Here is a 17,823-nt window from a genome sequence, read left to right on the forward strand (position 1 = left end):
AATCAAAGGACTCACAAAAGGACTGTAGTGCATCTAGGTGTCTCTGAAGCCCCTCTACTGAGAAAGACAAGACACCCACGTCATCTGCGTAGAGCAAAATCTGGATCAGCGTGCCCGCAAGAGAGCAACCTACACCCCCCTGTGTCTGCATCACTGTCTCAAGCTCGTCAATGTAGAGGCCAAACAAGGTAGGCGACAAAGGACACCCTTGTTTGACCCCGATGGTGCTCATGATCTCGTCTGTCCACCCGGATCTTGCCCAAACTCTACCTGAAACTCTCTCGTAAAGTGCCATGACAGCCCAAATGATCTCCCGGTCATAACCCAAGTCTTGTAGGAGCCGTATGAGGCAGGCTCTCAAAACCGTGTCAAATGCCTTGCGGAAATCCACAAAGCAATAATAAACCCTCTGCTTCCGTGACCTCGCCTCCTCGATGATACATCTGAGCGTGAGAATGTGGTCCATGGTTTCATGATCACGCCGAAATCTGGCCTGTCCTACTGCTCTAAGTCCTCGACACTCTGCACGTCTGCTAACCTTGGAGTCAAGTACTGATGCATAAATCTTCGACATGACATGTCCAATCATAATGGTCATGTAGTTCTCCAGGCTCATGGGATCTCCTACCTTGTGGATGGGTGAGATAGTGTTAATGATCCAAGTGTGTGGAAACCCCAAACAAATAGCTTCATTAAAAAGCTTTGCTAAGATCAGGGCTAGGAGGTTAATCCCATATGCAATGAACTCAGTGCATAGCCCCTCATGATCCTTCGCTCGGCCATTATGAAGTTTCATTACGGCATCCTTTATCCCTCCTCTAGTGAAGAGGGTGTAGGATGTGGGGCGAGGTATGTGTGAGAAATTAGGAACGGCTAATTTGGGATGTCATAAAGTGTGCGTGCATAATCAAACCAATCTGAGTGTTAGTGAGTGGCGGAGGGGACCGTCCTAGAAATCTCCACCAAAAGTCCTTAGAGTTGTTACTAAACAAAAAATTCAGTAGCTCCTGCTCGTTCCGACGAAAGAAGTCTAGTTTCTTCCACCGTACCAGTCTACGATATTTGTGTACCGTATCTGGTGCGCTCCGAAGATTGTTTTTGGTTTTGAATCTGAGTTGACGGCGTAAAGCCTTACACTCATCATCGTACCGACTATTGCAGGGTACGGTTCTAGGGGGTGGTGGGCGGGTGGAGCGGGTGGTGTGGAGAAAAGCGTGAATGGCAGCCTCGTGTAGTGAGCGGGTGACAAGGGCAGCACGATCCTCTAAAAGGGGTATGAAGTCAATCTAAGTGAGAAGTATGTACAGACGGCTAGAGTAATTGTTGATGTCATTATATACATCCTATCATCCCTTATTGTGTCTTATGACCATTGACATGTGTGATGTCATACACTCGTTGACAAATCTACTATACCTGCATTTATGACTTAAACAAGTTTGTAATGTGTTCGTGGCAATCACTGTGGATAGTTTTGGGGTTTAAATCTTAAAATTTGCAGCTTTCTTGATTCTTTGTTGTCGCGATTTTAGTTTAAATGCTAGCTGAAGGATGAATTTAAAAGACAAATGCATATGAATTATGTCGCGCACTCTCAAAGTTTGTATGTTATAAGCGGTGATACTTTGAAATTTTTTTCTTCAATAATTTTATATGCATGCTTGCTGATATTTTAAATAATAAATATTATACAAAGTACAATTAGGCATCCCAGTCAGCTCCTACAGCACAAAAGCAGTGCCCACTGGTAGCCAGATGCCCCACGACCAGATCTGCTCTAGATGCCTCTTTTGGATGCTGTTGCTCATACCTGCAAGTCTACCTCGACATGCTCCTGGAAATCCCTCAAAGATGTGCCTTCATTACATACTGATCTCAGCACTGGATCCAACCCAAACTGCTCTGTACTCCTCCATGTACTGTCGCAATCTTTTGGTGCTGATGTCGGCTTTGTTTTCTTCCAGATGCTGCTCACATGGCAGCCCATGTGCTGCCCATGTGGCAGCCTCTCTTCTCCTGTTAGACCTGCCTATGTAGCAGACTTGCCTATGTAGCAGACTCTATTACTGCCGATATGCTATCTAACCTATGCTTGTACACTTCCCCCATGCACTCCTCATTTGGGAGATCACAAATGGGAAGATGACCACCTAAACTCCAACAAACTTGCTTCCCAGGCACCATGTCCACTTCATAGACATGGTCACTCGGCTGTTCCTTTTTGGCACACTGCATCCATTGGCTCCAATTTTTGCCTATCAACAACTGTAATCCATTTCATATGGATATTGCCATCTAATCGCTTCATTTTTTGGCCATCTCATTTTTTTGTAATAGTAATGTTTACGGAGATGCACACTCCACGACGCGAATATAAATCTTGTAACTTAAAACGTATAACAAGTGTTGATGCTCATAACAACGCATTTTGTCAAATTATTGTTGAGCAGAGTTTACCTACATCAACTAATCCTTCCCCAGGAGCTGCATACGCTCAAAGAAGTTCAGTTTACAATCAACACTACCATCAACTGTCAAAGCAGTTCATAGTCAAACCTCAGATACCTTCTGCGAATCACCTCATCTACCAAGCAATTAACACATTGACTTCTCTCAATCAAAGGAGTTCAAAGAAAAAGATTTCAGCACATTGACTCATCATGCAAGCTGTTCACCAATGTTTCACATCAGTTCGAACCGAATCCAACAAAGTCCTCTATTTGGTTATGGGTTTATACAAGAACCATAGGTACAGTGTGCACCCAAAGAGTATGTTTGAGGGGGTGAGAAGGTTGAATGAACTACCACCCACTTTGGTCTTTAGATTGATGAGTTAGCTTCTTTTACAGAGGGATCATCATTGCACACATTATTGTCCTTATCTTGATTCATGCAGATGATCTTGTGACAGTTGCGAAATGAAGGACAACCTTGGTAAAACCAAGGTTATGATCTTCAAGACAAATTAGAGGCAACTTCACCGTAAGTCATTCACTATTGCCAGAGAGCCAGGTGAGATTATCAAATCATAAAACATATTCACAAAACCCACGTTGACACTAAAAGTAGCACTCCAGGGGTCCATGCATGATTGACTAGAGCACATGTTTCTCCAATGAGGTTGGAGAGACGGTGCTTTCAAGCCCATTTTTCAGCAAGTGAACACAAAAATCAGTCTTACTTCATTACTAGTCAAAGCAACTGTGAATTGGAATCATTGCTAGGAAGACGTGTGAAGAGAATTGCAAGGAATGCCATTATCCTACGAAAGCATAAGGCCACAAAGTTCTATGATCCATCCTCTAAGCATGTGATGATCCTATGATTTGTTAACTAGTTCCACCAGTTAGCTTGTGCAATATGAAGCCTTTAATATGAATCTTTTATTGTGATCTTTTCTACATTGTACGTCGAAGTAGCTCAAGTACAATTGAGAAGATATAAGCATCCCTAAGATGCACTGCATTGGGTTGTGAGCTCAATTACCTCATTTTGAATGCACACAAATGCCTTCAGTTCAATTTGGTACCAACATCATTAGCAACATTTGGTTCACACCTTTATAGAGGACAATTCTTTTCAGCATTTACACACCCATGTGAAAGAGACTATATTTCTATAAAACCTCTCCCATTCCAATGGTTTTGGTAGCCAAGAACAAATGCTTACTTAATGCTCTTGCAGCCATAAGAAAGGAGGAAAACTAATAGACATGCCTCATGTCATACAACTCATAGAGTCGGAACAACAAATATATAATATAAATGCCCTCTCCCCACTTTTGGTGTAGCAAAATCTCAATCCTTTCCTCATTTCAGAAAAGAAGTATGGCATGCACACTTAACCAATAACAACCACAAAACTGCCTCCTATAAACGTCTATCAAGCAAAGTCCAAGACATTGCAAGAGTCCCTTACAATAACCATAATGTGCCCACTCAATTTGAAACCATCTGAAATCCAGTTTTTGGATGATAGTGATCCTATAAGAAAGTAAGGCATATTTAGGTTCCTTTATTTCAAACAACATTCATAGTAACTACTACTCTCAAGATGGACATGCATTGACAATGATTTTAAGATAATATAAATTAAAGAAAATAAAATTCACCAGCAATGGAGCCAAGAGCTTCAGCTGCTTCATGCCGAACCATAGGATGTTCATGGATATTCTTCAAAATCTCTACAAGCGCATTCATAGCACCTTTATCTTGAAGTTGTCCCAACACATACGCTACCTGCAATAATATTACTTATCTTTAATTTTGCAATGGCAAACACCACCTCACACATTATAATCATCCATAGCAATAGGCTAAGCTACCACTCATTAATTTTCCATCTTTGCCCTAGCATGCAAATTTTCTTTTTTCTACACATTTTTTAGAAGAACTTCATCCTCACAACTATATAAATACATCAAATGTATACCTTTACAAGCCTAGAATATACCCAATGTTGCAAGATTTTTTATTTCCAAAAAAATTTGAGGATAAGTTAGAGAAATGAGAGAAAGAAACATGAGAAAAGAAAGTTTTACTGAAAGTCTTCAAAAGACCAAAGGGTCTATGAGATTGAAAAAACCAAATACAATGAGCTAACTGGGTGGAGCCTCTAAGCAGGCATCTACACCCAAGACAAGTGCAACATAAACATAGAAACGCTATGGAGAGGACCAGTAGTGGTGTGGCATCACTGCGGTGGTCCTCTAGATGCTAGCAAGCCCACGAGAGGCCCAGGTGTATAGGGCCGTTGTGGTATAAAATCCATGATAGAGCGTTGATTCAACAATCGTCGGACAAGTGCCACTGTCACACCTATCGGTCGTGCCTCGAGTTTGGTGAACATGAAGCCTGTGCATCGACATGTTGACGGGTCTGTTGTGTCTCATGTACTAGGCCTCGGCTACACCATCTCCCGAGGACCTACTAGTCCATTCTATATAGCAAGAAAAACTCAATAATCACACTCTGTGTGGAATCTGACGGAGCACTCGTGGACAGCTCCTTGATCGATTTCAGTTTAAGGATTACAAGCCAATCTCTACTCCAGTGGACCTTGGCTTCAAATTTTCAGCTCATGATGGGAGCCCATCGTGTGATATCACTCTTTACCAGCAGGCTGTTGGATGTCTCATTTACTTGTGCCACATCAGACCTAACTTACAGTATGCAGTATCCTAGCTCACAAGGTTCATGCACATGCCCAGTTCACACCATTGGCAGGCAGTGAAGAGAGTCTTCACATATCTCAGAGGCACTCAAGATTTAGCCCTCTTCTATGGTGATCAAGGTTCACTTACCTGCATGCTTACACGGATAGTGACTAGGCAGGTTGTTCCGACACCAGAGTGTCACATACCGGCAACTGTTTTTTGCTTAGCAGTTCATGTATCTCTTGGCTCAGCAAGAAGCAACCAACAGTTGCCACATCCAACTGTGAGGCTGAGTACAGGGCAGCCTTCACCGCTACAGTAGAGTGTGTCTGGCTTCGACAATTACTTACAAATCTTGGTATCCACCCGACATCCTCCACTATGGTATGCATTGACAGCCAGAGTGCTTTGGCCATTGCGCGTAATCCAGTGTTTCATGCGCGTACCAAGTACATTGAGGTTCATTATCATTATGTTCGAGAGCGGTTGTCAGCAGGAGACATAGAGTTGTCCTACCTTCCCACAGAGGACAACATAGCAGATCTGTTTACAAACACACTTCCTCGTCCCAAGTTTGAAGGCTTTCCCTTTGTTACATTATCTGGCTACCTTGTACATTCATAGGTGGCTATATCCCTTGGGATGAACATGTGCCACCATGACCAGAAAATACCAAGTATTCTGAGACGTTTTCAGAATACTTCAGCCCATACGGGTTTGTAGGCCATCATTTCCCAGTCGTATTGATGCCCTCTGGGCCCTAGTATGTGCCATGTAGCTTTAGTTATTGGCAATTAGGTCACCTAGTACTTTTAGTGTCTTATGACACCTAGTACTAGTGGTGCCACTAGGACACTGTCCTAGGATTCCCCTTTATTTTGTACTTGGTATTCATTTGTGTTGATGTGACAGCTTTCAATGTTCTACTTCACGTTTGTACCTCCTTCCGCTTCCTTGAGCCTACAAGAAAAAGGGCTAATTGTAGGCCATTCTATAGGCTATCCATAGGTGCCACTTATTCCTTGGTATGTGCCTTGTAGGCCTAGTTACAGTCAATTAGGTCTGTTGGTACAATTGGTACATGTACCACCTAGGTCAGTTAGGACACTTAGTCCAGTTAGGGCCTTTAGTCCTAGGGTTTTGTTATGTTGGCTCTCTCTTGAGCCTCCACTCGCAGTTTTGCAGCAATTCATTACAACATCTCGTTTTTCTCCTTCTCACCTCCATTTTTGAGCTTCCATTGCTTGCCATAGCCTACAGTGGTATCAGAACAGGTCAGGAATCCATTCCCTCAGCCATTGACAACTTTCCCAAGCTGTTTGGCAGCCTTCTAGGCCCTCATTAGGTTTGAGGCCTCTCCAAGCTTTCCCATCGCGAGAACTTCACATTTGGCGCGTGGAGTTTGCATTTTGTAGCACTTGCTGCAAAGTAGGAGCTTTTTCGACTCATTTCCAGCCTGCTGCAGCAATTTCGCCTCATACGTGTGGATTATTGCTGTTGTACGGAATCCGTACAGCTGTGCAAACCTGCACAGAAAGCATTTATGAACTGTACGGCCCTGTACATAAGCATTTAATGCCAGCGCAGGACTCTACGGACCAGTCAAAGCTCATGATTGCAGTACATACCTGTCAGACCTGCATTTAATGCAGTACGGGATCAGTATGGACCTGACAGCATGCATTTATTGCAGTGTGGGTCTACCTCGGAGTGTGTGCCAACAAGTTTGAAGTTTTTCCCGCACTTTGGAGCTGCTTTGTGAAGCGTGTTTTGGAGTTGTCTCATGCTGCGTGCTGGCTGTTGAAGACTTTTCGAGGTTTTTGAAGCGATCCGGAGGCCTCTCCTTGACCCCATTTCTTCTCTTTTGGCTTCTCTTTGCCTCGGGCTGCAAGTACCCCTCCGTTGGATCACTCTCTTCTCATTTCCAAGTGCTCTCCTCCTCATGGGAGCAATTTCTTTTGAATGTAATTCTCAATTCCAGCCCTCTATTGGCATTTCACATTGCCATTTGCTCTCATTTTCACCTCTCCTTCAAGGGTGAATCTCTCTACTCACATTCAGAACATTTTCACAGCTAACCTTTTGGGCTACATCATTGGGTAAGCCGTTGTTGCATTGGTTCTTTCCAATTTCTCCTTCATTCGCATTTTGGAAAGGCCCCATGTTGCCTTGGAAAGCCTCGTGTTGCCTTTTGGGGATTTTTCTTGCAACAGGTACACCTTGGGACAGCAGAGTCTTTTGCAGAAATAAGCTTTGAACCTTGAGCAGAATTTTGCCACTTGATTTTGAGAGGTTGCCTTCCTCTCATTTACGTTGTCAGCTTGGTGCTTTTGCCTTGCATTTTTGGCACAATGGCTGGCAATAAGGATTATTTGTTTGGGATGCTTGGGGCTGATGACAAGCTTGATGGCACCAATTACCCCATGTGGTCATACATGATGGGGGATGTATTGGTTGTCAAGAATCTATGGCACATTGTTTCGGCTCTAAGGCCAGGCCTACACGTAATGCAGTTGCTAGTGCTCCACCTTCTACCTCCGGTACTACTTCAGGTGATGGGTCTAATGCTAGTTCTAAAGCAGGCTGCAGCTGCATCTACTACCACAGGTACTTTGCCTCCTACACAGGAGCAAAATCCAGGGGAAAGTCGTGATGCCAAAGCACATGCCTTGATTGCTCTATCAGTGAAAAGAGTCATTATCCCTCATATCCGGTCTTGCAAGAAATCTAAGCAAGCATGGGATCAGCTTGCAACTTTATATCAGGTGCGGAATGAGGCGAGGGTTGCCTATCTCAGCAAGCAATTTAAGGACTTGAAGCTTGAAGAGGGTGTAACATGGATGCCTATGTTACTAATGTGAAGGATTTGAAAGAGCAATTGGCCAATATTGATGAGGTGATGCCTGATTCTCAGCTTGTTTCTAATACCCTTGATGGGTTGCCTGATTTTTATCAGGGCTTTGCTACTACATTGAGGTTGGTTACAGGTGGCAATGCCAACCATTATTCTTTTGACCAGCTGGTTGCTCTTCTCCTTCAAGAGTAGCAAACTCGTGCAAATCGCAATGCTTCTATGGCTAGTGATCAAGCCTTTGCTGCCCAGCATAAAAACAAAGACAAAGGCAAGGTTTCAGCTAGTAAACCCCCTCATTCACATGCTGGTCATTCTCATGGTACCTCTTCTTCAGGGGATAACAAAAAGAAGAGGAGATGTAACTATTGTAGGAAACCTGGGCATGATATCTCTGAATGCAGGAAGAGAATTGCATCAGAAAAGAAGAAGAAAGAGTCTGGTCTTGCAGTATCTGGTTCTCCTAGTGCAAAATATCGACATGAGTCAACTAATTTTGCAGAGGACCAGCATTGGGCTTTCTTGGTTACATGTTAGTACAATCCTGATGTTCATGATGTTCATGATGCCTGCATGACAGTTTCTAATGATGCCTCGTTCTTTCATAGTGGTGCTAGCAAGCACATTACTTCCTGCAGGAAGTTATCCAGCACACTAGAGCATACATCTAAGGGGGAGAGTGTCACATGTCCCAATAATGCATCATATACAGTAGAAGGTGTTGGGCATTGTTTCTGGTTGTCTTGTCACTCGAGAGAATGTGCTTTATGTTCCAAGCATTCGCAAGAACCTCATCTCTATTTCAGCCATGGCTACATGTGGCTATCAAGTTCTTTTTTATGGTGTTCAATGTGCAGTGTATGATGCTACACATGCCTTTACCATGGTCTTGACTAGCACATTGACTAGAGGTCTCTATAGACTTGATGCTTATGACAGATGTTTGGATGATGATGCACTTGCAAATGCACATGCCTTTGCTCTTGCTTACTCTACCATGGCAAATACCCATTTGTGGCACGAGAGGTTTGCAAGACAACTTTTCTTCATGGGCATTTGCAGGAAGAGGTCTATGTTTCCCAACCTCCTGGCTTTGAGGTTGAATGTTCTGAAAGCAAGGTTTGCCACTTAAAGAAATCCCTATGTGGATTGAAGCACGAACCGCGGGCTTGGTATTCTTGATATTTAAAAAATCAATGAAGTGCCTACCACTTGTGTTCACATAATGGTGTTCAAATACACCCAGCCTTTCATGTCAGTAAATTGAAAGAGAATGCACGAGATAATTTAGTGTCTAAATGATAAACTTTTAGGACTTTAAGATCTAACCATTTATGTGGTCCATGAACCCAAATGTCTTCTCGATTATATGGAAAGATCACTCAAAAGAGTGAAACCGGCCTTCGATAAACAAAAGGGCAGTGATCTTCTTCTACTCAGTCATAAACTTCATAAATAGCCACAATGCAAGCTTCAGTCACTTAAATCACTTAGCACAACTTAGAAACAAGCTTCAACAACAACAAAGGTGAGGCTAGAATGCCCCTACTCAATGAAAATAGTACTCAGTGCACCCACTGGCCCCAAATGCCTTGGCACCCCTTACGGTATTTATTTAATGCTTCTGAATGGAAATGCTTTACAACAAGGGTTCAACCTTGCACTGTTCCTCTCTGCAAATCCTCTACTTGTCTTCAAGGCATCTAATCCCAGTGCACCACTAGAATTCCCACTGGCAAGGCATACTCAAGCATTCACTTCTGATTTGACACAACTTAGAGGCATTCAAGCATCCAAACCACTGGCAAACTGAACTCAAGACAGCCTCAAGGCTATCACATGCACATACACTGTCCTTAGTGTGAGTGCTAAAGGAGAGAGAGCAGAGTGTGTGAGCAGGAGAGCAAGAGAGTAGGAGAGTGAGAGCTGAAAGCAATAGTTACAATAGAAGAGTGTGATACAGCTGAAGAGTGGGATAGGTTTTGTCTAAGTGACAAAACCTTATCCTTCACTAACCGTAGTTAGTGAACTAACTGTGGTTAGGGGAAAAAACCTCTAAAATGAGAAAAAAGTGTCCCTAACCTACTTATTACATTACATTAGTCACTGCTAAATTATAACAATAATTCTAACACCCCCCTACAGTGCCAATGTCATGTACAAGGAAATGATCAATCACCAAAAGGAGATAAGTTCAGGGCACTGCGAAATGCCTCAAACTTTTCACGTGGAAGTGCTTTGGTGAAAATGTCTGCAACATTGTCATGTGTTGACACATAGATCATACTGATCTCTCCTGCATGCAACTTCTCTTTGATGTAGTGATAGTGAACCTCAATGTGCTTCGTGCGAGCATGAAACATAGGATTCTTTGCCACTGCAATAGCACTTTGACTATCAGTGAGAATTGGAGAAGGACCCTCCAATGAAACATGAAGATCAGCAAATAAATGACGCAGCCAAACACATTCAACTGTCATTGTGAAGCTGCCCTGTACTCAGCTTCACAGGAGGAGGTAACCACTGTAGACTGTTTCTTGCTCAACCAAGAAATACAAGCTTTGCCCAAAAAGAAACAATTGCCACTTATGGACTGCCTAGTGTCATAGTCTCCAGCCCAATCTGAGTCACTGTAGGCATGCATCTGCAAGTCACCCCCCCTGGAAAACATCAAGCCAAAAGACTTGGTACCTTGCAAGTAACAGAAGATGCGTTTTACAGCCTGCCAATGCATAGTCTTTGGGCTGTGCATATACCTGCTCACCTGAGAAACTGCAAACTAAATATCAGGTCATGTATTGCAGAGATAAATGAGGCATCCAACAGCCTGACTGTAGAGTGTGACATCAATTGATTCACCTGCATCATGCATTGTAAGCTTCAGCCCCGACTCCATGGGAGTAGCTATGGGCTTACAATCCTGCATGTTGAATCTGTCCACGAGTTTCTGCACATACTTGGATTGAGAAATAACGATGCCACTTTTCTCTTGAGTGAACTGGATCCCCAAATAAAAGTGTAGCAGCCCCAAATCTGACATGTCAAAAGTGGGTGTAGGACATCTATTACCACTCATAAACGACGGAATTTATGCTTTCAAAAGCTCTCCCTCTCTCTGAAGATGCACTAGGGCCCAGGACAAATCGTCGGGCTGGACCCCCCCGAAGGTCTTTATTCATGAGAGAAAATCTGTTACAGAAATTCAGCACGCTGTCTGGAAACCTCTCTCTCCACCACAAAACGTGAAAAATCCACTTTATTACAAGAGCTTCAAGCTCAATCCAAATTGGCAACATGCCACTTGTCTAAAATCTAGACTAAATCCTATTACATGCCACTAAGGGCCATTCTGGAGTCTTCAAAGCTCTCGGTCACACGAACCGCCTCCTAGATGCTTGTCAGGCTCTCCCTTTACGCTTAGGAAAAATAATCCTTCCTAGTACCTGCAACAATTAATTAAAGCGCACCACCATGGCACCCATTAATTGTTAGCGCTTTGCATGCAAATAACACACTGTGGACTAATCCTAGTCACGGTGGGCGTCCCCACTGAACATATGTGCACATCTAAACAAATATATATAAATATATATATTCTCTGGTTGACCGGAGTCAACACTCTTGATTATAATTAAAGAGCTTTGACCAAGATGTGCCAACTTCGGTTGGAGAGACTTGGCTATAATTAAAGAGCTTTGACCAAGGGTCAAGGCGCCTTAATTATAGCCAAGTCTCTCCAACCGAAGTTGGCACATCTTGGTTAACCGGGGTTAACCCTCTTGGCGCATGCCAAGTCTTATTGACTGAAGTCAACACTCTCTGACCGTAGTCAGCTCTATGGTTCTCTGGTTAACCGCAGTTAACCCTCTTGGTAATAAACCAAGTCTCCTTGACCGAAGTCAGGTATCTTTGACCATATTTAACACATATAAAACTCTTTAATTATGATCAAATAAATAATCAACTGTACTTTGACTTAGGATATTTACATTGTGGTGACATCCCCTCGGCTTCTATTCAGTTGACCTCAACTGAAAAGCTTCCTTGTAAACATCCAAAAGCTGTGGATGATCGGATAACATGTCTTCGTCCATCCACTTGGCATCTAATGCTGTATAATTCTTGAATTTTACAAGATACCTGTAAAACTCCTTACTCTGAGGGCCTTTACGTACAATATGGTACACAATTTGCTCTGGCTGAAGGACTTCCTCCAGCTCATCCACTTCTGGTGGATCTTCTGATACTGGTTCTGTAGGCTCTGGTCCCTGAAATTTCTTTAGAAGACTCACATGGAATGCATTGTGAATCCTCCAATGCTCTGGCAATGCTAATCTGTATGTAACCTCATTTATTCTTTCTGTAACCCTGAAAGGGCCATAGTATCTGGGAGATAACTTTGCATACACTTTATGTTTTCCTTTAAACTTGCGGAGCCTAGCTTTTTCAAACCTCAAAAGTACCCAATCCCCTTCCTTGAGATCTAATTGTCTCCTATGCTTATCTGCAGCTCTTTTATGTTTCTCTTGAGACCTTTCAATTGCTGTCCGGACTGGCTGTAAGCTGTCTGGAGGTCTCTCACAAACTGATCAGCTGCAAATATTTCATCTCTGGTCCTCAATATAAGGGGCAAAATCACCTTCCCATATATGACTTCAAAAGGGGCTTTCCCTGTAGAGCTATGTACTGTATTATTGTAAGCAAACTCTACTAACGGTAGGTACTTTTCCCAGTCTGAACTTTGGTCACCCACGTAGCATTTCAGCATATCCAAAATTGTAGAATTTGCTACTTCACTTTGACCATCTGTCTGGGGATGGAAAGAAGAAGAAAAATTCAGATTCGTCCCCATGTTATCAAATAAAGCTCTCCAGAATAGACTGGTCATTCTGGGATCTCGATCACTAACAATGGACTTAGGCATACCGTGATGTTTAAAAATTTTTGCCATGAAAAGCTTAGCCATATGATCTGCCTTTATGGTTTTGCGAACCAGAATGAAATGAGCTTGCTTGTTGAATCTATCAATGATAGTCCAAATCCCATCATTCCCTGACTTTGATCTCGGCAAATCAAAAATAAAGTCCATTGTAATACTTTCCCATGGTGCCTGTCATCAAGCTGCCATAATGCATGTATCCATCTCTGGCATGCCATAACTCCGCATTCTGCATAGCAGCAGTAGGAGTGAAAACTGCAAGAGCATGTGCTGGTCTTTTCTCATACATGTTAAGCTGAAAAAGACCACGTAACAAAGTGCCAGACAATCTCAAGGCATAGTCATTCTCTCTATCATGGACTGCACACTTGTCATCTTCAAAAATGACCTGAAATCCAGCTCTGTTAAGAGTGGACACTGAAAGTAGATTTTTTGTGATACCAGGCACATACAAGACATCAGAAATTTTGAATGTTAAGCCATCAATGGCTGTAAGTTCAACTTCTCCAGTACCACGAACTGAATAGGAGGAGTTGTTGGCACATGTGACCGTTTTACCAACGGGAGGTGGATGCAGAGATGTGAAAAGACACTTCCTGGAAGAGATATGCTTTGAGGCACCGCTATCAAAATACCATGTATTTTGAGTCTCATTGACACTGAAAGCTGATGCATCCTTGGAAGATTCATAACTGCATGTCAGAAAAGCATAAGAGTCATCATTACAAGTGGCTGTAATATCCGGAGCAGCCAACTGAGAGTCAAAAATGCAAGACAAGATGGCATAGTCATGCTCCACAAAGTTGGTTGTAGCTTGCTCATTGTCAAATGCATGAGGAGCTGAATCTGAAACAGCCATACCGGAGCTGTTTTTCTTTTCTTTTGCAAGCCTCTTCTTGCACTCTCCAATGTAGTGACCTGGCTTTTTGCAATAATGGCATATTCCCTTCTTCTTGGGCTTACCTGCATCACCCTTAGCCTTTTGAGAAGGCTCTCCTGAACCACTGGAAGGCTGATTTGCTGATGTCTTTGCTTGTCCCTGTCCTTTAGGCTTGAATTTTGAAAGCATGGCATGTTCATCTGCTCGTGAAGCCATGTTTTTCCTGGTCTGCTCTTCCTGCAACAGAAGTCCTATCAATTCGTGAAATTAAGAGGATTTGTACCCCCCCTCAATGACAAATTCAGCGAGGTATGAAAGCTGAGATAAGACTCAGGAAGAGAATTCAGAGTAGTGGTAATCATCTCTGAATCAGGAATGATCTCATCAATATTCAGCAATTGCTCTCGTAAATCCTATAGCTTTGTGAGGTGCACCGACATGGAGTCACCCTCTTCCATATGTATATGAGACAATTCTCTTTTCAAAAAAGACACCCTGGCATCATTCCGAGCTGCATACATGCTCTCCAAAATATCCCATGCTGCCTTTGAGGTCTTACACGACCGGATATGCGGAATGATGAATCTTTTCACTGAAAGAGAAATACACGACAAAGCTAAAGCATCACGTGAATCCCATCTCTTTTGCTCTGGAGTGGTAGGTATAACTGCACCAATAACTTGTCCTGCAGCTGTATACATGCTCTCCAAAATATCCCATGCTGCCTTTGAGGTCTTACACGACCGGATATGCGGAATGATGAATCTTTTCACTGAAAGAGAAATACACGACAAAGCTAAAGCATCACGTGAATCCCATCTCTTTTGCTCTGGAGTGGTAGGTATAACTGCACCAATAACTTGTCCTTGCAGCTGTACCCTATGCACAACCTCTGCCTCCTCCTCGCTGGGGAGGGGTATTAGGTGCCACATTTGCTAGCCGGATCTCATCCCCATTTACATAGTCCCACAAATTACGGGAAATCAGAATGTTGCGTACCATAAAACTCCAAAGGGAGTAGTTGGTACCATCCAGCTTATCATCTTGTGAGAGACCACTGAACTGGAAATCATTCTGATTTTGATGGGCCATGTCTGAGAAAGAAAATACAGCAAATGCAAATCTGAATTCCCTTGCTGGGAATGGAGTGCACAATTCCCAAAAAAATACAGCCAAACACTGGCTGAAAATGCAACTCAAATCTCTGTAATGTCTCTGTCAGAAATCTACCAGAGCATCCAATCTCTCCCAAAACCTACCAAAAGTGCTTCAAAACACTTACAGAAAGGCACTGTGAAATGAAACCTGCAAAATTGCTCTCCCAACACAAAAGCCCCAATTTGTGGCTTGAAATTGCAACCAGAAAGGGGCAAATGGTCTAAAAGCCCTAAATGTTGCACAAATTGCTCTCTGCCTGCAAAATCCCCAAATTTCACTGCAAAATTGCAATGTAATTGCAAAAGCCCCAATTTTCTGTAAGAAATTAGCCAAACAATGGCTCTCTGCGCAAATGCCTATCACGAAACACCTTCCAGAGGCCACCTGCAAAGATAAAATCTGCAGAAAGTACGGCCTCTTCATATTGTACGGAACTGACAGTACGAAATCCGTACAATGTACGAACTGTACGGATTTCTGTACGGATGTACGGATCTTGAGCTCCGTGAGCTTGTACGGCTGTACGGATGGAAGCTGCATGGTGCAGGAGCTGGTACGGCGGTGCAGGAGCTGGTACGTACAGATTGTACGGACGACGGGCTTGTACGAACGAAATCTGCAAGCAGGTACGGACGGGGAGCGATGGTACGTGCAAGTCATACGGAGCAGAGAGCTGTTGAGCTTGGAGCAGGGAGAGCTTTCGGGCAAGGAGCAGGGTCAACCTGCTCTGATACCAAATGTGAGTGCTAAAGGAGAGAGAGCAGAGTGTGTGAGTAGGAGAGCAAGAGAGTAGGAGAGTGAGAGCTGAAAGCAATAGTTGCAATAGAAGAGTGTGATACAACTGAAGAGTGGGATAGGTTTTGTCTAAGTGACAAAACCTTATCCTTCATTAACCGTAGTTAGTGAACTAACTGTGGTTAGGGGAAAAAACCTCTAAAATGAGGGAAAAGTGCCCCTAACCTACTTATTACATTACATTGGTCACTGCTAAATTATAACAATAATTCTAACACTTAGGCCTTCCACAGGATCACCCTGGCCTTTGGGTGCTTACTAGAACCTGTTGGAGTCCTGAAAGGACTGCACACAACACGCATGCACTGCAAAAAGCTACAAAGCAAGAAAGAACAAGGAAAAACCGAACCTGGAACCAACTCCCGCTATCTGTGGCAGAGGGGCGACCTCCTTCCTCGCACCTATCCTCTGTACAAGCTCCCCGCAGGGTGCACGTGTCTTCCAACAATCAGGAGAAGAGAGAAATGAAGGTAGAGAGCGAAGGGTGAACAAGAAAGAGCTGTAGAGGAAAGATGGTTCACAGATCTGCCCCGAAATGATTGCCTCGGGATCTGTGCCTGAGTCCTCCTAAGAGAAGGTGCCAAAAGCAACAGGGAAAGTTCCTCCTGCAGCCTGTACTGCTCCAGAACAGCTCCAGAAGCCACCACGCAGCCAAACACATGTGCACAAAGGTCCAGCACAGCAAAAGACAACCCTGGGCACCTGCTGGAGGCATCTGAACATGTCTGTACGGACGTCCGTACAGTCCGTACGAAAATTTTCTGGAAGTCCAAAAATGAGTTCTGGTACTTCTAAGAAGTGCATACTAGCCTTGGAACAGTTAAAATAGTGTTAAAACGGCTGAAAACAGGCTTGAAACAGCTCAAACAACTCAAAAATTGCACACAACTGAAAACGTCCTACACCTCTGGGAGAGTGAGGGGAGAGAGATGAAAGGTGGGGGAAGGGCATGCATACACATGTGTAACATCCTTGCCATTTGCCCCTTCATTAAAGTCCTAACCCCCATACCAAGGACAACGTTGGTTGTCCTTGGGCCCAACTTTTAGACCCCTCTTTTAAAGCCTTTGCCTTGCCCCTAGGACCTAGTGGTGCACCTAGACTTTGCCCTTAGGAACTTCTAGGAAGTGTGCACTTCCTCTAGCCAGTCCCTCACGGCCAAACCATTACAACACTTAACCATAATTAACCCCGGGTTAAGAGTAGGTTGAGTTACGAAGATACTTTACATCACTTTTCACGTCCTCGTGACATACCCTCCTCTTAAAACAACAAACTACCTAGGTTGCTATTGAAAAAGTACAAATAGGCAGAAATAGCCCATACCAGAATATACATCATTTGTAAGATACAACCTGCAATGATAGTATGGGCTAGGAGAGCTCGAGAGTCCATCCATACATCAATGCATCCTCTATGTCGAGTGTCGCGAACACCCATCATGGAGACCTCATGGCAAAAATACTGTCAACAAGCACCATCTCGGGTGAGACAATCGGTGCCACCAAGCGATCTCCACATATATGAGCAGTGTAAATCAAGGAAGGGAAGGTGCTACCCCCCTCTTGAGCACCAGGCAATGCTCCAGATCTCTGCTCTGCTGAACATGTAGGAGCCTATACCGTAGTTGGCGCAAGCTGAAACGCGTCAAGGTAGAGCTGCAAAATCTGAGGTGAGTCTGCCAGGTCACCCTCCTCCATCCACCTCGCATCCAGAGCGGGATAATTCCTGAACTTCACCAGATAGCAACGGGAAACTCTACCTTTTACTTTTCTTTCCATATGTGCCAAAATCTATTCCAAAACCAAGATTTCATCCAACTCTTCCACCTCGGGCTGATCCTCATGCAGCAAGTCAACAGGCACATCACCCTGGAAAGGCTTCAATAAACTCACATGAAAGGCATTGTGTATGGTCCAAGTGGCAGGTAGCTTCAGCCTGTAAGCTACGTCATTAATGCGTTCAAAAATCTGAAAAGGACCATAATACCGCATCTTCAACTTTGTGTACACTTTTGTCTTGCCTTTCATCTTCCTGAGTCGTGC

The 17,823-nt window shown here is 43.5% G+C and overlaps 1 protein-coding gene across 5 annotated transcripts in view; it reads right to left on the bottom strand.

The window, feature by feature from the left end:
- Positions 1-17,823, bottom strand: part of LOC147885340 (deoxyhypusine hydroxylase-B-like) — a 197,124-nt gene that overhangs the window by 25,171 nt on the left and 154,130 nt on the right. For all 5 annotated transcript variants that reach the window (XM_087396495.1, XM_087396494.1, XM_087396493.1 and 2 more), the window contains one exon: positions 4,112-4,238. In XM_087396495.1, the coding sequence (XP_087252621.1) occupies positions 4,112-4,238 (127 nt within the window). The remainder of the gene's footprint in view (positions 1-4,111; positions 4,239-17,823) is intronic.

The sequence above is a fragment of the Dipteris shenzhenensis genome, chromosome 25 (genome assembly GCF_047967505.1).
Source record: "Dipteris shenzhenensis isolate YYH24624 ecotype China chromosome 25, Dip_SZ_1.0, whole genome shotgun sequence".
In the NCBI taxonomy this organism is placed as follows: domain Eukaryota; kingdom Viridiplantae; phylum Streptophyta; class Polypodiopsida; order Gleicheniales; family Dipteridaceae; genus Dipteris; species Dipteris shenzhenensis.